The sequence below is a fragment of the Python bivittatus genome, unplaced genomic scaffold (assembly GCF_059951505.1).
Source record: "Python bivittatus isolate LINGU-HERP-01145 unplaced genomic scaffold, Pbiv_v1 ctg000310_np1212, whole genome shotgun sequence".
Lineage (NCBI taxonomy): Eukaryota > Metazoa > Chordata > Lepidosauria > Squamata > Pythonidae > Python > Python bivittatus.
In genome coordinates this window covers 4,220,154-4,243,126 of record NW_028277054.1, presented here as the reverse complement: position 1 = coordinate 4,243,126, position 22,973 = coordinate 4,220,154, and the positions used below count along the sequence as shown (strand labels likewise).

At 42.7% G+C, this 22,973-nt stretch overlaps 1 protein-coding gene across 1 annotated transcript; it reads left to right on the top strand.

Annotated features, from left to right (window-relative positions):
* The first annotated feature begins 2,194 nt into the window (after nt 1-2,194).
* On the top strand, nt 2,195-21,016 carry TMEM145 (transmembrane protein 145). Its single transcript, XM_007430453.3, has 15 exons — nt 2,195-2,326; nt 7,429-7,503; nt 7,653-7,730; nt 10,318-10,404; nt 11,179-11,280; nt 11,362-11,446; nt 12,815-12,886; nt 14,254-14,322; nt 15,340-15,420; nt 16,201-16,279; nt 16,905-16,998; nt 17,422-17,594; nt 18,166-18,286; nt 18,721-18,921; nt 20,589-21,016. Exons 1-15 carry the CDS (start codon nt 2,198-2,200, stop codon nt 20,808-20,810), a joined length of 1,668 nt encoding a protein of 555 aa, XP_007430515.3. The 5' UTR covers nt 2,195-2,197; the 3' UTR covers nt 20,811-21,016.
* The last annotated feature ends 1,957 nt before the right edge of the window (nt 21,017-22,973 follow it).

Here is a 22,973-nt window from a genome sequence, read left to right as displayed (position 1 = left end):
CCTATGTACTGTACATGGACATGCAGTAAAGTACAATCAAATTGACTATATTATTGATACAAGTAGAAGAGCTCAATTATAACAGCAAAGAAGTGGCCAAGGGCTGATTATGGATCATAAACTGCTCATGTGCAAGTTCCAAGTCAAAGTAAAGCAGAAGAAAGCCAACCCGTTTCCATGATATGACCTTGGACATATACCCATCGTTTTAAGGAGAACATCAGGAAACACTTTGAAGTCCTGAACTTCATTGATAGGGAACCAGAACTCTGGAAGGAAATCAAGAAACAGAAGAAAGCAAACTGGATGTCAGAAAAAATGGTGGAAATCGTCAAGAAGAGACAAGAAGCTAAAGATCCCAGGAAGGAATTAAACAAAGAATTTCAAACAGCTATTAGAAGAGACAAGAAGTAATGTTACGATGACATCTGCAAAGCCATTGAAGATAGAAACAGACATGAAAGTCTTCCAAAAGATCTCTAAATTTGGTAAGAAGTTCCATCCTTGAATTGGTATGCTAAAGGATGCCAAAGGACAGATAGTAACTGATCCAAAGAAGATTAAATATGGAAGAAGTATACAGTACTGAAATTCTGTGCAGCAAAGATGTCAGTATCAAAGGTACATTAGAAGATATTCTGTATTTAGCAGAACTTCTTGTATTAGAAGAATTAGATCAGTGCTCTGGTCATTACCAAGTCAGAATTGATGGGATATCTATAAAAATATGGCAAGCAACAGAAGAAGATGCAGTAAAGGTTCTAACGAAACTATACCGACAAATCTGGACAATGAAACAGTGGTAAACAGATTGGGAGAGGTCAGTCTAAATACCAATACCAAAGAAAGGAGACTTAACAGAATGTTCTGTTGAACTATTGTACAATATCTTAATTTCACACCCCAGCAAAATCATGCCTGGGATCATCCAATTAGATTAGAGCCCTAAATGGAAAGGGAGCTGCCAGATGTTCCAGTTAGTTATAGAAAAGGCCAAAGAACTAGAGACAGTATTGCTAATGCACTGGATAATCGAGAAAGCAAAAGAAGACCAAGAAAACAAAATCAGTATGTGCTTCATTGATTATAAAAAGGCTTTTGATTGTGTTGATCATATTAAACTGCGGAATGTCCTTAGTAAAATGGGAATTCCAGACCATCTCAGTGCCCTCATGTGAAACCTGTCCACAGGACAGAAAGCCATAGTCCGGCTGGGACGTGGCAAAGCACAATAGCTCCAGGTTGGCAAAGGAGTAAGATGGGGCTGTATACCCTTTCCGCATTTATTCAAGCTATATGCTGAATATGTATTGAGGGAGGCTGGACTTCCAGAAGATGAGCATGGTTTTAAAACTGGAGGAAGAAAGATCAATAGCCTATGCTATGCTGATGATGCTAATCTGATAACTAAAATGCAAATGATGTGAAAGTTCTAGAAATGAAATCAAGGAGTACAGGGGGAAAATGTGAGTAAATATAAAGACCAGATTACAGACAAATGGTCCAGCAACCAACCTTAGAACTGTATGGACGCCACGTTTTGGCTTCCTAAAATACAGCCCCTGACTTTTCCTCATATGAGGAATTACTCTTCCTTAGGCTAAAGCAGTGTTTCTCAGCCTTGGCAACTTTAAACACAGTACTGTATGTGGATACTGGTTGGGGAATTCTGGGAGTTGAAGTCCACATAGCTTAAAGTTGCCATGGTGGAGAAACATTGGGCTAAAGAAAAGGGGGAAAATGCTGTTGCTCTGTCATAACTGCTGGTCATCAAAAGTCATAAGAATTAGATTTTTCTTTTGTATTATCAGATTCTTGTCCCAGACCATTTACAATGTCGATGGAGAACCTGGAGGACAGGAGAGGACAGGAAGAGAACATTCAGGTCATCTGTAAGCTTGAAAGACAAGACAGCCTGACTCCTTTGTGAAGGAACATCCCTGATATCTTCCTCCCAAAAGATGCAGTGAAGAGGACAGGAAGTAATACCTTCTCTCTCTCTCCCCCTCCCCACCAAAAGGAAAAAAAAATAGAGGGTGGGTGTTTTTGCTCCAGCTCTATGCAGCGCCTCCGTCTCTAGCAAAGCAAGACACGCTCCAGCTTTGGCTGGGGAAGGGGGGCTGAGATCGTATCTCTTTAAACGGGAGCGCGCAGGGAACCTAGCCCAGCAGCCGGAGATCTGGCCGGAGGGTTGAAGATGGAGCTGTCCCGGCCTCTGCAACAGCTGCCCAGGGCTCTACGGCTCCAGTTCCTGCTCCTGATGCTGCTGCTGCTGCCTGAATGGTGCTGGGGCAAGTACGTGAAAGGCAATCTGAGCACCAAGGAGGTGAGTCCACAGCTTGGAGGGAAGCACCAAGGAAAGGGGACCAGTGCCTTGGAGGAGGGGAGCGGGCAGAACCAAAGCGAGGTGCCCCACTCTCGCCTTGGCCTGCATAGCGTGAGCCCTGCTTCTCAAGCTGCCATTCCTGGCTTGTGTGCATTCTCCAGCCTTTGCATCTTCTGCGGTGGTCCGGGTCCTGGCTGTGCCGGGGCAGTGGTGGTGGTGTGTGCCCCCCAGAGATCCTTTCCCCCTTCCCCCAGCACTTCAGGCTTCATCTCCCTCCCCACACTCCCCTTTCTTACGAGGCAGTTTCTAAGATCCTTCCTTGATCCAGTCCAGAAGGATCACACACTATCTTTAGTTGGTCCTTCCCTCCCATTCCGTCCTCAATGAAGAGATATGGTTGTCCTGCCTCTCTTCTCCCTTGGGTGGGTTCCTTTCTGGGTATCCTGGATGATGATGAAGAAGAAGAAGAAGAAGAAGAAGAAGAAGAAGAAGAAGAAGAAGAAGAAGAAGAAGAAGAAGAAGAAGAAGAAGATGATGATGATGATGATGATGATGATGATAGACTGGACAAAGGATGCAGGACAATTTCTTCCCCATCTTAGGTGTGTGAAAATGGTGCCTAATAATTCTAAATTCCACACAGCAGATATTCTGGCAAGCTACCCTCTTTCTCAGTGCTGAAGGAATACTTTCCTCCACTCCAGCCTTGCCTTTTGGGGTGTGCCAGACACCTTGTCCGCCGGTCCTGTGAGCAATTTTTGGCATTACAGTGAATCTGGTAAAAAGGGAGGCGGTGGTTCAGCTGCCCAGTGCTGGACAGAATGCTGTAAAGGATGAGGCAAGTGCTGTTGTGTGCAGACAGGGTGTGTATATGTGTGTGTGTGTGTGTGTACATATAGTACACTCGCTGCTTTTTCTAAATGAATTCATTTGACACAAGTGTCTGCCATTGTGCTATTGTTTGGGGCAAAAGGGTGAATAGTAAGCCGTGGAGGCAACTTTCAGAAAGAGAAAGATGTCTTTGTCTGTACAGCAAAACCATCCAAGTGTTGGGATACTTTAAGGACAAGTTGATCATTATGGAGGCTGACTTCATAGAGCAGACTTCACTTCATTAGATGTACAAAGTGTTAATCCCACATTGGCAGTAGCGTGCACATACATACATCCAGGCAAACAGAAGAGGATGTGCAATGAAAACCAAAGCATGGTCTGCAGCAATAATATATAGATAAAGAGGATTCCCCCCCCCCTTCTATTTCATATCAGTTAAGACTCAATATTAAGTGTTGGCCATGTTCATCCATCAGGGCAGAGCTTCGACTGTTTGAATAGTTGCTACACTCACCTTAAACTTTGCACCAGTTTTCCCCAATGTAACACCTTCCAGGTCTGTAACCTCTAGCCAGCATGACCATTAGCCTCGCCAGCTAGAAATTACAGAAGTTTCAGTCCATCTCATCTGGAGGCTGTAATCAGACTTTGCACCAGATTGGTAGATGGCAGTATTCGAATTTCCTTGCCATATAGATTTATTTCCTTTCCCCTAAAATCAGGAGTCGGGTAGTTGCATCTTTTCCAACTAACAAATTTCATTTAAAGGATTGGATGATGTGGGTCTTGTACACCAAAGCTGATGCTCCATTCCATCGGTTACTCTTTCAATTACTAGGAGACTGTGTTGTTTTTTATACTATGGAAAGTGTCATTGGATGGACTTGGGATTTATCGGTCTGCTGAGATATGACTGGTCCAGGAAACGGCAAGTGGAATGAAGTAGTGAATCAGGGGGCGTTGGAAGATCACGTAGTTGATTCTCCATTACTGAATCTAAGGCAGAGTTGTGAGGTTGAAATGTGGATCAGCTGCCCCATTTTAAGCACCTGTTGGCTATTTACCAAGGAGCGTTAATAAATGCTGATTTATAACAGGCTTCTGTAGTATACGAGTAACTTGCCTAGGAGAATTGGAATTTATTGATCTATGTTGTGAGAGGGTTGATGGGGGCTTGTAGAGGAGCCATTCTGACTTCAAAGGCAACTTGCAGAAACACTTAACGTGTGCATGTGCCTGTATTATAATCAATACTTTCGGTAGTTCAGCTGAACGACTTTCTGTCCTGAAGTGAAGATTGTGGCATACGAGGCCTCCACGACATGCTACAGCAGAGATTTGCACAATAGGAAGAAATGTAACATGTCCCACCCTCCCCGTAATTCTCCATCCATGTTGACAGAAAGGCTAATGTCCACCTGCCGATCAGCTGTTAAAAGACCAGCAAAAACACAGAGCTGGCAACCTCTTTGCAAGTTTGTTGCTGAGATGAGGGAAAGAGCTTCTGTTTCCCCATGAAACCTATCATTGCTCTCCTAGGAGGTCTGGCTGCGAATTCTTTGCAATCCAGCAGGCCTCACTAATGTCTTTTTGGCTGCAGTTCCGGCAGCTTTTAATTTGGGGTTTCAGGGAGAGAGAAACTGGAGTCTTGGTGGATCTCCTACGATTCTGCCTGATCCCCAGGGAGAGGGCGTGAGCAGGTTCCCCCCAAACCTTGATTCTTCCCCGCACATTTGCCCCAGATTTTGCTTGTTTCCTCTGCCTACTTCAGCCTCTGGTACGGTTACCGTGGAAACCTTGAGCATGGGTTGTTGCCATGGGAACAAGTGGGGATTTTTAAGAGCGAGACGATGGGGCTGAGAGTTGGAGGGAAGAGAAACAATGAGGTGAAAAGGAGCCAGCTTCTTCAAAAACCCATTTCCTCCACAAATTGGAAGCTCCTCGGCCTGATAAATATGTATATACATATGCACGGATGGGCAAGTGTTTGCAGATCTACAGAGCTTTGCTGTACCCATCGACTCTGTTGGCTGTTTTCATATCTTTTCTTCCTCAACTCGATCAGCCCAATGTATTTCTGACTCACGTCCCAGAAATAAATTATTCCCAGGCCTTCTGCAGGCTTTGGTCTGTCTCACAGCACAGGGCGTTTCTGACTGTTGACTTGACCCACCACAGGACTTGATAGCTTGTCTTGGTGTTAACTGACTACAGTAACAATAGCATCCTCACTGCATGCTCTTGGATAGGGTAATTAGATGTGTGTGTGTGTGCACGCGCGTGTGTGTGTGCACAATTTAAAGAATCTGCATGCCAAGAAGCTAGAATATGGGTGATCCCTTTCAGTCGGCACAAATGAATCCAGAATAAATGCTTGACTTGTCCTTTGTACTTAATTAGCCCGACACTGAAAAAGGAACAGCAGCAGCAGGACGGAATTTGATTTTATTTATTATCCTTCCATTCTCTTTCTACTGATGAATGTGAATACACGGTAAATTGCGGGAAGGGGTGGAAAATCTGCATTGCATTGGACGGGAACATTCATCCCAAGACTTAGCTGGACGATGTTATAAAATAGAATTACTAGATCTGTACAATAAGCATAGTTCAGGTGTGCAATAGGCTTCATAATTATGTACTTTGGGGGTTGTGAGAGAGCAACTGCTTACAGACTGGAAGAAAACTGGGTTCTGGAACTTGATGCACATTTCTACAGAGGGTTTATCCATGCCGTGACTGATTTTATGCTATTTAACTAAGAAAAATGGGCCTTGGTGAGGCTACCAAAGATTCAATGTGTGAAAAAGAGGGGTTAGTTAGATGATCCAACATCTATAGAAGGATTAGCTAGATGTTCCAACATCTTCAACTACATCTCTGCAACTTAAAAAGATTGCTTAGGAAAACCCCAGAGGGACTTGCTCATAGACCCAAGTTCTGGCCTGAGAAGGTTCTTTTACTACCTCAGATGATTCACCTTCAAAGATGGTGCTTCACCCTGCTACATAAAAAGGTCATTCCTGTAGTCCATTTTATTTCAGAGTCAGGTTTAAGCACATACAGAGTCATCCCCACTAACATAAATCTTACAAGACGCAGTTGTAAACTGGGTCAAATTGGCTAGGTTTCTTGTGTTGGTGCACTGCACTCTATTAAATTAATTAGCCTTATAGTAACTAGCTGGATTCAAGCTCAGGCTGCTTGGGGATTAGGGCAATAATTCCAAAAATATAGTGGTGTTTCCACTGTGCTTGAACTGGATTGGCATGTTCAAGGACTTACATTCCTGTATTTCCAGGTTTCTGCATCAAAACTCCAGTAAATATCCCTTGTCAAGAAGTAGATAACAAATTGCCTTATCTGAAGATGCCACTATGAACTGAGACAGGTCTTCCCCTTACAGATGGGATTTCTCTCATGATGACTATGGGTACTTGGTCTGTGGTCACAATGACATCAAAATGAGGTCAGGATGTCATCGCAGAAATGAGGCAAAGCACCTCTGTGCCGTTTTACATCATGTGAAATGACACACGAGTGTAATTTGTATTATTTGTGTGATGATGTCATGTTGCACACATAATTTGTGTCATTTGTGTGATGTTATGATGCATGTGTAACATGGGTGCCCAAGTTTGTGACCTGGTTTACCTAGTGGGTTAAGGCATTGTTTCCTTAACTGATTAATTCAATAAATTACATCACCACATTGCAGAACTTACACAACAGGTTAAGACCAAACTAGCCAAACCAAGTAATGCTTAAGTGTGAAGTGTGAACCCAGTAACTGATTCCAGTTTTCTTGGGGGTGTTCACACAGAACATTGCAGTTCAGTTAGTATCTCAGGCCCTTTCCAATGCTGAAATGGATTGGAAATCCCCTTTTTGTCACCCTATACCTGGAGCTGTTGGAGGACAAAATGTTCTTCCTTGTTTCTCCTATAGTATTGTTAACTGTCTGTATAGGTCAATGTTTCTTTTTTTAGATTTTTTATCCCACCTTTCTTATTTTTATACATAACTCAAGGGGGCAAACATCCCTAATACTCCTTCCTCCTTCTCTTTTCCCCACAACAACAATACTGTGAGGTCCCAATCTCAGCAACTTTAAGATGTGTGAATTTCACCTCCCAGAATTCTGCTGGCTGAAGCCTTCTGGGAGTTGAAGTCCACACATCTTAAAACTGCTGAGATTGGGAAACACTAATATAGATATTTAGCTATATCAATACTGACATGGTGGATTTTTTTCTCCTTTTTCCCAGGACTGGGTCTTTTTGACTAGATTCTGCTTCTTTTCTGACTATGGACGCTTGGATTTCCAGTTCCGCTACCCAGAGGTATATTTCTATATTGCATTCCACATTTTTAGGGACACCTTTTACCATTCACAACCTACAAATTTTTCCCTTGCACGTGTTAAAAAGTTTGCAATTTTGAAACTATGCTGCTGTCACCGTAACAACCTCTTTTCTCCTTCTTTTTGAAGACTAAATGCTGTGAGAACATCCTTCTTTATTTTGATGATCCTTCCCAGTGGCCAGCTGTTTACAAAAAGGGAAATAAGGTCAGTTTTTATTGATCATCCTACAGCAGATGGATCTTCCAACTCCTCCTCCTCCTCCTAAGTTCTGTTATTTCTTTTGGTCAGTGTTTCTCAGCCTTGGCAGCTTGAAGATGTGTGGACTTCAACTCCCAGAATTCCCCAGCCAGCATGGCTGGCTGGGGAATTCTGGGACTTGAAGTCCACACATCTTCAAGCTGCCAAGGCTGAGAAACACTGCTTTTGGTGGATCAGTTCTGCCATTCCAATTCAGTTCTCACCTAGGAGATCTCAATCAGATTGCTCATTTGTAGAGGAAATACTGTATCACTGCTAATGTGAAAGTCTGTAGACTTTGAGACCCAATATAATATAGTTATTAACTGTATCAGGAGAACCAGCTTGCAGTCCTGTGGAGCTTCCTGCCCCCTTGACAACTTTAATGCAAATACTCTTTTTTTAAAAAAATCGGCAAATTCCAAGGGTGGATAGTGATGTCTCAAATTGTCTGCCATAGGGCTTTCATCCTATTTATTTGGCAGTAAATTTGGTCCTGGCCAATATATACCTGGCCAATTTCCCATACTTGGTGCCTCCCCCTGCCCTCCACATTACAACAGTATGATTACTGATCAGTTTTGCAGGATTGTTCTAAAGATTGCCGAGGCAATTTCTGTGAAGTGATGTGACCGTTTGAAAAGCCCCTTCTGAATGCTAAGTATTTTCATATGCATGTCGATGAAATGACAGGATTTTATAGGTAGCCATTTCCTGTCGTCAGCAATTTCTGAGTACAATCATGAAGTTGTGCTTAAAATGTAAAAGGGAAGAGATATTGTGTCTCTCCAAGGTGGTGGAAGTCAGATCTAGCCAGATTAAGCATCTGCAATTCCTCCAGAGTAGTGGGATACTTGGAGAAAATATGATTAAGAAATACAAAGCACAACAAATTGGCATATTTCAGATGCAGACCACTGATATAATTTCTGTGATGTGGGTGATATTCAGGAGTTTTTAGATCCCTTTCCCTGGTGAGATGTAATTCGTGTGCTTTTTGATCTGTGGTTAGATAGAACGGTTCATAAGATAACAGCGTCAGCCACCAGCTTTAGCTTGATATAGCTCCAGGATGAAAAAATGTTGCTCACAAAGTTTCCTAATGCCAAACATATTAATTTGATTCTTAATTGGTGCTGAAAGTTGCCACAAAGAGAAGTAAACAGTTGCTAAGTGGTTCCTCTTAACAGCTTAGTTTAATGCAGAGTTTCTCAACCTTGGCCGCTTGAAGATGGGTGGACTTCAACTCCCAGAATTCCCCAGCCAGCCATGCTGGCTGGGGAATTCTGGGAGTCAAAGTCCACCCATCTTCAAGTGGCCAAGGTTGCAAAACACTGGTTTAATGTGTATTCCAGAAATTTAGCAGGCTGAGTTGGCTGGAATAGAATCAACTAGACAAGGATCGTTCATAGTCATCATTCCCAAACTGCATGCTAAGGACCCCAATATGCTATAAATGACCTTCTTGTCCATTAACACTGAGCTAGAGCCTGCAAGTTTTATGAATCAGCTATCAGAACTAAGAAATGAAAGTTGAAATTAGAACAAAGTAGAACCAGCTTTGTCCTGAGTGAGAAGTATTATTTTGTCCTTCCTGTTGAAGAGAAATGTCTAGTACAGCTGCTGACAGCTGTCCTATTACTGTAGCATTGAATTCCCCCCCACCTTTTTTTTTTTTTTTTTTTGATTACACATTGCTTTCTGAGGCCAGTGCCTGGAATAGCATCAAGTAGCTGAATTGAATTCTGGTTTTAATTTCTCATAATGCCCCTGATGAAATGCTGTCCGAGGCAGAGAAGAGGAACTGTCAGCCCTCCAATATACACTAGTCCAGACTAGGAAATGAAAGTCATGCAAGCTAATACTACTTTTATTATAAAGTTATAGGAACAGAATCATGCAAGTCTGAATCTGCTTCCCCCTCCCTCCCTCCCTCCCTCCCTTTATCTCCATGAGAACCAGGGAGAATCTTGTCTGAGAGACTTTCTCAGGTTACAGTTCTGTCCCAGACTCAGATTTCTTTTATCTGACTGTTGTCTTGGTTGCGGCTCTGCCTCTTGTTCCTCAAGTTTATTCCTTCTGCCTGTTACAGGAACCTAGAGCCTTCCAGAGGTTGCTGATATTCAAAGTTTAGCCTCCCTCATCATTGGCCTCATTGGCTGGGTATGCAGCTTAGGAACATCTGGAGGGCTTCCAGTCCCCTAGCTCAGCACTGGTGTTATGGGAAACTAAAATGGTAATGCTCAACCACCTGATGGTGCTGCTATGTAGTGCTGGTGGCTCATAATACAGGAAGACTGCATATAAAATTATGAGTTTCTCATATATTGTGCTACAATAAATAAGTAAATTAAGAAATGAAAGGCTCTTGTGAGACAACCACATGATTTGCTACACTGATGGAGCTGTAGCTGAATGAGAAATTATACCCAGCTTTGTGTTCTGTGACTTCAAATTCATTAGAATGACTGAGCCTTAGAGGAAAGTGCCTGCTATGTCTCTGCATGAGTCACTGTTCTAGGGCTCTCTTTTGTCTCCTCCCCCTGCTCCTTAGGATTGTTTGATGAAAGAATCGGTAATCCGCCCAGAAAACAATCAAGTTATCAACCTTACAACACAGTATGCCTGGTCTGGGTGCAAGGTAAGAGATTTCAGTAACTGTAAGGGGACTTAGTCCTCTAGATCAATGCTTCTCAACCTTAGCAACTTTAAGAGGTGTAGACTTCAACTCCCAGAATTCCCCAGCCAGCAGTCCTCAGATAGGTTCTCACAGGTCAGGAAGTGTGAACAGCCCAGTTCTAATTTCTATCACCTGTTTCTCCATGTGAGACTTGTTAAGAGATGGAAAGTTCTTTTCTGACCGGCTACCAGCAGCTCTGGATCTAAGACAATCAGGGTTTATAGAGAGTATATAGTCTACACTTAAAAAAAAAAAAAGAAAATTCTTCCCCTAACCCTTATTCTTTGCGTGATTTCTGTTACTTTGTGAATTTATCTACAAACTACATAATTCTGGCATTGCTAATTTTGTGGTGGACAAAGAATTCACACCCCAGTCTCCCTACTAAAATATGTATTCAGTCACCATGCTGGTTTTTGAAATTTCAGCAGGCATTGCTCATACCTTTTCAAGCCAAGCTCCTTCCTGTTTTTGTTCTAGTAAGAACTAAGATTTTGATTTTGGTATATATTGTGGCTGTTTCCCATAATATCACAGCATTTAGGGACAGGCATAGAAGACCCCAATTGGAACTAAATTATTATAAGTGGAAGTTTTGGTAGTGCTCATATTCACTTAATCTGATCTGAAAGCAAGAGAACCTTCTAGTATTACAGTTGGTGGGTGAGAACCTCTGGATGATAATGCAAATAGAGCAACAATATTTTGCTATATTTTGTGTGTTTTCTCATCCAGTTGGTGACAGAGAATTCAGTCCGGTATCTGAGCTGTGCAAGTGGGAGAAGCTTCCGTTCTGTCCGGGAGCGCTGGTGGTATGTGGTCCTCAGCAAGTGTGGGGTGAGTCTGTGCCCCCATCAGTCTCTGCCTTGATCTCTTCCCCCTAAAGTCTGTCCTGATGTTCACCCACCTCTCTCACAGGGCGATGGTTTGGAACTGGAATATGAGATGATTTTGACTAATGGCAAATCGTTCTGGACACGTCACTTTTCTGCTGATGAATTTGGTAAGTTTCCCTGCCAGGGTTCATCCTCAGCCGACTTGTGCACCTCTGATATTCAAGTTTTGAAAATGCTTCCTACAGAACTTTTGTTGGACTTGAGAAAAGATATTGCAAGCTCACAGACAGACAAAAAATAAACGATTTTAGCACATCATGGGAAATTCTCCTGAGCATCCATGCCCTTGCAAGTAAGATACTGGAGAAAATAATTGCTAAAATCCTGCAAAACAGGACTAAAATACTACCTATTCTATAATAGTCTGACCATTCTTGATTATGAATTGGGTGAGGAACCTGTGGTTTTATCTGTGTTGTTACATGAGAGCTCCCAACTTCCTTGACCATATCGATAGTTGGAGTCCAATGATAGAACCCCATAGTGTCCTACCCCTGCTACTAATCAAGGTTGTATGATTTTTGTTAATGTATCCATGGCACAAAATCAGTCAGTCAATCAATCAATGTATCCACATCCTCCTCCACAGTTCTCCCAGATGCAAGCTGATGTACCCCCATATAGTCCCAATTTCTATGGCGCTCATGTGGTATCCCAGAATCCCCTGCAACTCTGTGACAGTTGGGCCTTTGCTCTACCTAGCATCTAAATAGATGTTAAGGGGGTAAGGACCGGCTGCATTATCCTGGCAGTGACCTCAGCTAGGTGTGGGAACTTTCTGTCTTTGTCTTTAATGCATCTGGACAAGGATAGACATTGGCCATAACAGCCAACCCAAATGACACCAGTTCTCCCTGAGAAAGAGAAAAAATCACAAATACGTTGGATATTTTTAGCCTTCGTGTGGAAATGGTTTTGCATCTTCATCCAAAGCTTTGTGGTACTGGTATTTTTTTAACAGAACAAAGAAAAAATGTAGAGCAATAGGAACAGAAAGAAAAGGAAAAGTATATATATATATAGAGAGAGAGAGGGAGAGAGAGAGAGAGAGAGAGGCTTCTCTTACAGGTACATAAGTATATCAAGTTTTATACAGCAGTTTCAGAAAAGAATGACCATATTTGATTGTAATTGTCCATACAGAACTTATGTCTGTAATGGCTGTTGTTGTTGTTGATGACCATGATAGTAACTTAATAGAAAATACAATACGGTATATTATATCCCATGCATTCGGCTAAGCTGTACTGAGTCATCTTCCTTTGGAGGAGAAAGCATAAGAGAATTATAGTTGTAGGTGAGGTTACCTGATTTACTTACGCTCAGATTCAGCAAGTGAGAAATAGATAGGCCGGCCAGTTCTCTTATGCTCTCAGCAGCTTCGGTGCGACTGCTGAATACAAGGAAGAGTTAAAAAAATACCACTCCAATGGCAAATTTAGTGTGTACTTTTTTCTTCTTCCTTCTTTTTCTAGGCATCCTGGAAACCGACATCACTTTCTTGCTTATATTCATCCTGATCCTCATCATTTCTTGCTATTTTGGCTGTAAGTACTAAACAATCTTTGGGCTTGTGAATTTTGTTCACAACTTCCTGTTTCTGACTGAATGTGACTCTTTTGGTGACGATCAGATTTGAGCAAACAGAGGTAAAGGGTAAAGAGATTTCTCCAATCTGGGTCAGGCTTCTGCTTACCAAGGAGCAAATGGGAACAGAAAATAAGGGCTGCCTGTTGCTCTTCCCTCCTTGTACTCTCTACAAGGCTTCATATCTCTCTGGAACTACAAATAAGGCTCTTTCACGTTGGCTCAGAATTCTCAACCATCCTTAGTCAAAAGGAAATTATCCACAGTAGGTCTGGCGTTGGCCGCCCCCTGCCAATCCCCTGACTTCCTTCCAAGTGTTTAAATTCCTTCCAAGGTAATGAGTGACAAAGTTTAGCAGATTTTACTCACCTTGAAGCTGCCCTTGGACGATACTGCAATAAGTATAGTGGTAACCTCAGTTCCTCAACTGAATAGACTTTGGATGCCAAGGACCAAATTTCCTTCAGGACATCCCCTTGAAATAGTGGACAAGATTGTTGCCTCTGGAGTAATCCAGATAAGGCAGTTAAAATGATGTTAGCTTTATGTTGCATAATGTCAGAATTATGCAAATGACATGCATGACAACAAATGAGAGAATTCGCAATTTAACAGACACTTTGGAGTATAACGGACGTGCCTTCTTCCCAACTGGTTGGTTAAATCAAGATTTCACTTGGGGTTCATACCAGAATATCTCAGGAGGACAGGGCTATTAAGGGGGTTTCGGCCCAGCTGGTGCAGTCCAACTGAGTGGCCGTGCTCCGGGTCCCCTTGATTAATCAGTGTCATCTTTTGAGACCCAGGAAGCATGTCTTCTCTGAGGTGGCACCTGCCCTCTGGAAGAATGCCCCCCCCCCCCGATCCAGATGGCTCCCACCCAGATGGTGTTCCAGAAAGCTGGAAAGATCTAGCTGTTCTTCCAGGTCTTGGGCTGGAGCGGATGTTTAAGTTTGTGTGTTGTCTGGATTGCTGTCTTGTAACTATTTTGTGTGTGTTTTTTTAATTAATGTTCTTGTGCTCTTGTTTACGTTGTTTTTATGTTGTTTTTACTTGGTGAGCCACCCAGAGTTGGTTGGAGTTGGGTGGCATCAAAGCTGAACAAAATAATGAAATCAAATCTCACATATGAACTGGGGAATAGAAGAAGCCAATATCATGAGGACACAGCAGAAAAAAAGATGGCAGGGCACGTTTGTTCAAAATGGAAAAAGGTCCTAAGATGACGGAGATGAGGAAGAGAGAGATTGTGGAACGTGTGGCAGAGAAAGACACCCTCAGCTGTAATTATGCTTTTTCCCCTTACCTTTTGGGGACTCTTTTTCAGATCTGTTGAAAGGTCGGCAGCTTCTGCACACCACGTACAAGATGTTCATGACAGCAGCTGGAGTAGAGGGTGAGTTCGAGCAGAACATTAGGGACTGTGCAGCCAGTGAGATCAAGGGCTGGATTGTGCCCATAACTCCCAAACTGGAGTTCACACAACATGATAAATCCAAAAACCAGATAAATTGTTATTGCTGGGTTTGTAGAACATGCTATACTTAACAAAATAACCATGACATGCGTTAGCAGAAGGCCTGTTTCAGACAACTTGCTGAATCCGATGATTGGGTCCTACAATTAGTGAACCACGAACTACCCAATTCTATTTTAGCTAAGCCAAGCATGGTGTGGGAAACCAGTCTGCCTATATTTAAGTTCCTGCATTAAATATGCAGATTATCCGTACTCCAATATGTTTACTATGCAAGATATTTTGTTTCTGCTTGTTATGGGGAAAGGGAAACATTTAATCAAGAACAATAACTCATTTTCTAACCCCTGGAAATCTGGGGCCTGTAATTATAAAACTGCTGTGTGCAGGTCAACAATATAGTCTTAAGTTGTTATAAAACTAATGAAATTATCTATGTTTCAAAGAATCTTGAAAATAATATTTCTAGCAGGACTCTCGGGACTTTCCCCAGACTCCAGAGTTGTTTACGGGAGAGGGAATTCTTACTAAAATTATTTACATCAGTAGTATAGGTTTGGCCTAGAAGTTCAAAGTATTCTCCTCTGAGCTCACCTGCACTCCTGTGATTTTGTGTACACATCTTTCACTTTAAAAAAAAGATGCATTTTCTGTAATGCTTAACAAATTCCCATTTGTAAGCAACAGATTGCACCTAAATATTCATACTGGTAGCTGTATAAATAATTACAGTTTTGTGATTCCCAGAATTGCTTGGGAAAGTGCAGGTGGAGACAGGTGGCAATGGAAGAAATGAGAGAAAATGAAGAATGTCATTTAAGACCCAATGGTAGAAAGAAGAGAGAAGCCAGAGCTAAGGAAAGGGCAGTGACTGAAATCCCATCTCTGTTCCTGCTGTGTTACATGCTTGTCACCTGTTTTGTTTTCCTTCCCCAGTACTCAGCCTGATGTTCTTCTGCATATATTGGGGCCAGTATGCAAGTGACGGTATTGGAAATGATAGTCTCAAGATCTTGGGTAGGTTATCTGGGACGGGCCTTCCCATTTACCAGTTGGATTCACAGTAAAACATGATGTATGGAACAGCCACAGTAATTAATTTCACACATCACATGAAGGCATCAACTATGATTTACAAGCCATAATGGGTAACTTCACACATCATGCTGAGCTGTGACATAATTTGCTTTGTTTTGGTTAAGTATAATAAGTGAACTCAGCCACCTGTGCCAGGAACGTACAACATCTATCAGGATGAAGACCACAGAAGGCCTTGTGTGGCATGTTAAGGGCTGCATTTCATGGGAAGGGTCAGAATCCATTCTTGGCCCCATCTACAATTTCTGATATGTCAGGTTGAAAAGATACAGTCTGAAACTCCAAAAAACAATGTCATTCAGTGTAGATCTGCTGTTTCCAGATGGGTGGACTTCAACTCTCAGAATTTTCAGCAATTGCCATTGTGGCTAGGGAATTCTGGGAACTGAAGTCCATACATCTGGAGGCTGCAAAAATTTAGTAAGGCTGATTTACATTTTCCTTTTTCAGCCTTCTTCAGCCTCTAGAGGTGTTGGACATTTGGCTATATTGGGTGGGGGATGATGGAAGTTGTTATCCACCGTATCTGGGGATAACCAGATTGGTTAAGGTGGTATTTACAATATTAAGTTTTATGGACCAGTGTTCTGCCTCAGTCTATTCCTATGATGCATAGACTGTTCTGAATCTCTCCTTTCAGAAGAACCCTCTTACTGGCTTAGGTTCACTCACTATCTCCCTTTTTTTCCCCAACCCCAGCCAAGCTCCTTTTTTCTGTCAGTTTCCTGATATTCCTCTTGATGCTCATCCTCCTGGGAAAAGGATTCACAGTTACCAGGTACCAGCATAGCTGATGGGTGATGGGACATCAGATACGAATGATATGGTGGGATAACTTATAAAATAAAGCCAATGGAGAGTGAGGGAAGGGCTGAATTGGACAGGAATGGGCTTTTCTTATGCAGATTGTATAAAAGACTATTCTGAGGGGAGGGGCAAAAGGACTGTGCTTCAGCATCTAACTATTATACTTGCAAATGTATGCAATAGAGAGTTGCAGCTTCAGGAGAAGGAGAGTAGAGTGGTGAGGCTCTGGGAAGAAATAGATGATGCAAGAAACAGATCATTTCTTGCCACATCTGGACCCTTCATTATTCAAAGGAGGGTTGTAACGGGCAGAAGAAGGATGGAGAAGGTTGCTGGGTTAGGAAGCAAAGCATATTTCAACAATATTGAGGTGAACATTGAGAAAAAGCAAGAGAGACTGGGAAGCTGAGTGATGTTCAAAAGATCTGTAGCTAAAGTTATAGAAATAAGGAGTATTCATGGGGCGTGGCACGGAATTTGTGCTGCTGTGTTGTTGGCAAAAGATAATGAGGAGAGAGGGTTGTTAAGAGCTGTCTTGTGAGAAGCAGGGGTTCCTTTTCCTCCTCAATTCTGGCTCACGGCTCCCTGTTTGGTAGGGGTCGGATCAGCCACACCGGCTCCATCAAGCTTTCCGTGTACATGACACTCTACACCATCACCCATGTTGTGCTCTTTATCTATGAGGCTGAGGTGAGTTCCTTCCCTTTTGAGCCATGTATACTTGAGGGCCTCGAATGTTTAGTTTTGCATCTTTTGCATTCTGGTTATTCCCTAGATCAGTCAGTCCTTGTTATTGTGGTTCATGATTGCAACAATAGCTGTTGTTTTTTTCCCCCCAACAACGTGCTGGAACTCCTGACCACAAGCTTGTGCATCTCTCAGCTAGATGAGCCAAAAATGTGATTCAGTGTGAATGTCCTATATAGCTTGTCTTGCAAATCATCAGTAAAGTAGGGTAAAGCCTGTCTTTGTTAGTATGGCACAACTATGATTCGATATTCTAGAGGCCTCTGTAAGTGATTAGTGGGGAAATGATCTTGGTGTGGGTTCTAGCTTTTTTTTAATCATTACTTCCCCAAGTTGCTTACCCGCTTCCTTCCTTTTGGTGCTCAGTTCTTTGATCAGGCGCAGGTGCTGTATACCTACGAATCGCCAGCTGGATATGGCCTGATCGCCTTGCAGTTTGTGGCTTACATCTGGTTCTGCTATGCCATCCTCATCACTCTCAAGCAGTTCCCGGAGAAGCAACCTTTCTATGTGCCATTCTTTGCTGCTTATACCCTTTGGTCAGTAAGTTTAGAAGATGGATAGGGCAGGAAAATTATTTTTGGTGTCCTGTCAAACAATGTAACTGTTGCTTTGGCTGTGAGAGGTCTGGCCATGAAGGCTTGGTTGTAAGTTTAAGGATTCTGTGATTTTTGAATTTTAATCTGTTGTGATTTTATACTGTTAATGTTGTGGTTCTGTGTTTTTTTTTCTGATTTTCAGCTGCTATAATTGTATTCTTTTTCATTCCATTTTTTACATTTATTGTGGTTTGGGATTATGCTCTGAATGAAAAGGGGGAAATGCATTTGAAAAATAATTATGGATGGACTGGCCGTGGAGGAGGAGGCTCCTATGTGCCAGACAATGTAATGGCTGGCAAAATGGAGATTGCATCTCTGGGGGGTCAAAAGAAGCAGCTCCAGAAGGCAGAGGTCCACCCTGGTCCCAAGAAGAAGAATTGGAGCCTAAGGAGGTGACAAGTTGGGGTTTGTCTTCCCCCCAAATTGAAAGCTGAATTAAATGTAAATGAAATTAAGTGTTTTAGGCAGCAGGATCTGAATCTCTAGACAGTGTCTTTTTCTCTTGTAGGTTCTTTGCTGTTCCAGTCACTGCACTTATTGCTAACTTTGGCATACCAAAGTGGGCCCGGGAGAAAATAGTCAATGGCATCCAACTGGGGATTCATCTCTATGCTCATGCGGTTTTCCTGGTAAGAATTTTACACATTCGCGAGGATTTCTGATTCCTATTGCAGGCCTTAATGCTCAGCAACAGTGGCTGAGATGCTCAGCACATTAGGCTAGAGGGAAATGTGGTTGGACAGATTATGGTTTAGAAAGTTGGGGAAATCCTAGCTATTGTCTTAGTGTGCTATTGAACCAGGCCATTGTGCAAAGCCATAATTTATTTGGGCATGTCATGTTATGTGAAGATAGCAGTTGTGATTTGTTAAACTGGGTTTAGGGCTAGCAGGTTGTGTGAATCTAGCCAATGCAGAATATCTGTGCCCCATCAAATGGTGATGAAATAGCTTGTTGAAGAGGGAAGAAGAAAGAGGAAGGTGATGTCTTCGTAGAAGAAGGACTTGCAACTAAAATTGTGGGTTCATCCAGCTGTTAACTGTTTCCCTTCTTCTTTCTGCAGATTATGACAAGGCCCTCAGCAGCCAATAAGAACTTCCCATACCACGTGCGGACGTCACAGATTGGGATTGTCGAGGAGGCTGCAACAGGGGCCAAATTTCCACATCACGTGTATGGCAATGTGACTTTCATCAGTGACTCAGTGCCCAACTTCACAGAGCTTTTCTCCATTCCCCAGAGTACGGGAAGCAGCACCAGCAATGTGAGAATCGGAGAGGGTCTCATCTGAGTCTCCCCTTCTTTAAATGGTTATGACGCTAGAGCTTGTAAAGAACAGACCAAAAAAACCTCTGTGGTACCACACATCATGTCCTTAGGTGGCATTTTTTGTAAGAATGGTGTAGAGAGTAAGGGAGATGACCTTGATGGAGATATGCAAGGTCTGCCCTGGTGGATCTCCATCAAGGTCATCCTCCTTACTTTCTACAAATCGCCACTTGATTCTCGAAAGGGATGCTGCTTATTCTGAGTCTACTCTTTTGTAAGCCATGTGCAGCACAGATACAGTGAGCTCTGGGTTTCTATCACTGAGTGTGTAACAGATAATCAAGGGGTGACTTTGATCAGTCCTAATTAGAACAGATGTCCCTACAGACAGCTTTCTTCTGTCCTTCCTTCGAGCCAATGACATCTGTTGCAAGGATGCCATTTCTATGCTTCTGCAACATATCCCTTCCTTCTCTGTGTCTTACTCTTCCACTTTTCCCCGCCTAGCTGAGATGTTAAGGCTTCTTCTTGCTGTAAAATCCCAAAGCTGCAGATGGATGGTCCCCTTCTGCCAGCATTCTGCCCAGTTATATTATTCAGAGCTCCCATCCAGCTAGCTCCATAATCTAAAAGGCTCTCTATAGGGGAGGTGGGGTGTAAGATGCCATGCATGCAACTTACAAACCTATTTTAAACGTGATAACCCAAAAGATGTAATGGGCAACTTTTGTGTGACAACATCATAACACGTTTGTCGTTGTGATGTCACGGCGGCTTGCAACAGACATCTATGCACATACCTCCACTTAGCTTATGAGGCTTTCAGGGAGTCTTCCCAGCAGATACAGGTGTGCGTGAGCATTTACGGTGGGGGGAGGGGCACATGATGTCACATACCTCTTGACGTCATTTGCATCATTTATGCAAGGCCATCATGACGTACATGGCGGCATTGTACCAGATGTCTGCGGATGTGTGGTTCGTAAGACAGAACTGGTGGATTCCCTTCTTCTTTCACTAGACTAGATGTGCAATTTGCTACCCGCCACACTGAACACAGTGCAACAGCTATGCCTTGCTTTCTGCCCCTTGTTCTTGGAGTTCTCGTTCTGTTCGGTTTTGCCGTGCAAACCCAGACAAAAGCAAAGCCTGGAGGCATACAGATCTCCCTGCAGACTGCCATCAATACTGTTGCTTGTGGCTGCAGAGTAATTCATTAATTTAATCTAATGAATTTTTAAACCGCCTCACTGGATAAATGATCCTCCCTTGCTAGTTTATAGCAGTCAGCAAAACAATATGATAATAAGGTTACACAAAAGCATCAGCTTAAATTATTCAAAAAAACCCAAAACAAAACAAAAACCCATAACTCAGATCAAACAAGGAGTGAAAAATAGCCGCAAGAAATAAAACATTAAAATAGGGCACCAGATCAAATTGGTAAACTTAAAATTGCCTGGAATCCAAAGATTGTTCAAGTTTGTGGTATACTGTTGTAAGTTGTTCAGCCTGCGCTAAGTCTTGACAAGGATAAGTCTCTCCAAGTCTCTCGATTCTGTTGCTCTGGATTTGGTGGACGAGAAAAGGGTGACAAAGAATATTGTTATTTCTTTTCTGCCAATGTTCATTTGGCCTTTTTTCCCACTTTTCCCCCTCCAGCCCCGCAAACAAACAGAAGACACCTCTTCTGCTGATCGTAGCCTGACCTCTAACTGCGTGGTCACCACCTCAGAGCTCAGCGGTGCCCCTGTGCTGTTGAAACCATCCCTGGGGAGCGAGACCCAGCCTCCGCCCTACCAGCTCCATGCTCCCCAACTACACCAACATAACGGCTATACCGAGTATTTTAGCATGCATACAACTGGCGCCCGGCCCGTGTAAGGGTCTCCTGACTCTCTTTCTGGCTACCCTGATTCCTGTCTCGACATTTTCTGGGGCTCCCTCTCTCAGACAATGTCCCCCATCCTTGGTTTCTCTTCTGGGCCCCCTTTCACCTACGACAGCTTTTCCCTTTTGAGGTCCTGTCAAATCATGTCTTCTTGGAATACTGCAGACCCACTCCTTTAGCAATGATACCAGGAAACCAAGGGGACCAGATTGGGGTGGGTGGGTGGGTTCAGCCCTCCTTTCCCCACCATCTCCCGGCTCCTTCCATATGACCCAGTAAGTCTGTAGGTTACACCTGTCCTTCCCCATGGGACAGTCTTAAGCTTTCCCATCCCCTCTGGGGCTGGTTCTGCTAGGGGAAGCCAAGCATTGAATGAACATGGGTGGTGGTTCCTTCTAGTTCATTTAGAGTGACAGGCCCATCTTCGGCTGCCTTTTCTCTGTAGACGAAGGTCGCCATAGTTTTCCCCAGCCCCCACTGTGAGTCAGTGGTTTTCCTGTTTAGATCCTGATGTGAGGGATCACAGGCAAGCCAGCCCAGATTTACCTTGTAATGATATCTCCATGTTACATGACCCCATATTCATATATTTTGGGCCACCCTTTTTTTCTACTACCTTGTGAAGGTAGTAGGAATCTTCTAGGTCCTTCTGCCCTGGTCCCCGGGGTGAATATGTTGCCCCCTTTAGTTCCCATGATGGTGCTGTGGGTTCTGCTCCCTGATCATGATGAATTTCTGAAAAGCATGAGAGTGGGTTTTCACTTTTTTTTTTTTTTGCCAAAATAAAGAAGATTCTCATGTTTCTATCTCACTGTGAAAACATGTGACTCTTTCAGGGAAACATCTGCTTATGAAAGAGGAAGAGATACCTGAACGTGGAACATTCTATTTGTCTTCTGGTAAAATAGCTTGTTAACCACAGAAGCTGATAATGTAATGCATCCCTTTGCCTTCTTTCTCAGGTTAATATACAAAACTAGCAAAACCAAACATATTTTTTAAGTGACACAGCACTCAAATAAGGATTCCTGGGAACTCGCTCTGTGAAAGGATGAGACAATTTCCCAGTCTGAGGACAATTGAAATAGTTATTTTAAAAAAAGTTGAAATCTGTAATATAGATCTGCTCAGTTCAAAGCAAATCAGCACTTTTCTTTTTTCTTTAATCATCCTACTATTACCAACTTAACATACGTTATTTGTTGATTGATTTGAAGTGATTTAAGCAGCTCAATTCCAGAGTGTCTCTGAGCAACTTACACTATAAAGAATAGAAAAGACAATAGTAAACTGAAGAACAGACATGTCTGGACACATGTGGCTTTAACAGCAGCTTTATGTGCAGCAGAGAAGGGATCATGCTGACTCCATGCAGTGAAACAGCTCACTTGTTTTTGCAGACCATATGAATGGGAGACTCTTGTTATATTTTTCTCTGTCAATAACCACGAGAAAATGTGTATCTCATTGCATAGTAAAATATTTCCACTAATGACCGCTCTGTGTCGGCCTCTACTGAGGTGTCTGGATTACCCCTCATGCCATGATTATGAGGCTTCCTCCACTCCAGCCAGCCCCAAATTAGTGTCATTCAGAGGTGTCTGACTACAGCCTTCCCAAATTCCTACCTGATTAGTATTAATTGGTAAGAACAGACTACTCTCTCATCTGCAGATGCACTTGTGCGAGCATTAACTTCAGAAAATAGCTGTCACCATATAATCACTGGTGGAATTTTTACAATTCTGTAACACGGTCTAGAAAAGTAACAAAATGCCAAACACATCAACAGATCACGTTCATATAGCTTAGTGGCAGAAGCTCTGAGCATCTTTAACAAATGGCATAAATCTTAGCACTTCTGACAGCCATGATCTGCATTTGGAAAAATTCTTTACATTTCCTTCATCCCCCACATATCAAGTTCTTTGCAGGTGAACATCTTAAGCAATGGAAGTATTTCCCTAAACAATTTGTAAGCACTGCTGGGGAAATGTGTACAAGGTGGTTACTACGATAAATAAAAGCTTGGTCGTTGAAGCAACCACAAAATTTCCTTCCTCTGCAGCTGAGCTATTTGAATTCATTCCAATTGTCATCAAGCTTTCAATCCTGCACTGAATGTTGGAATAAATACAATATCCAGGGAACACATC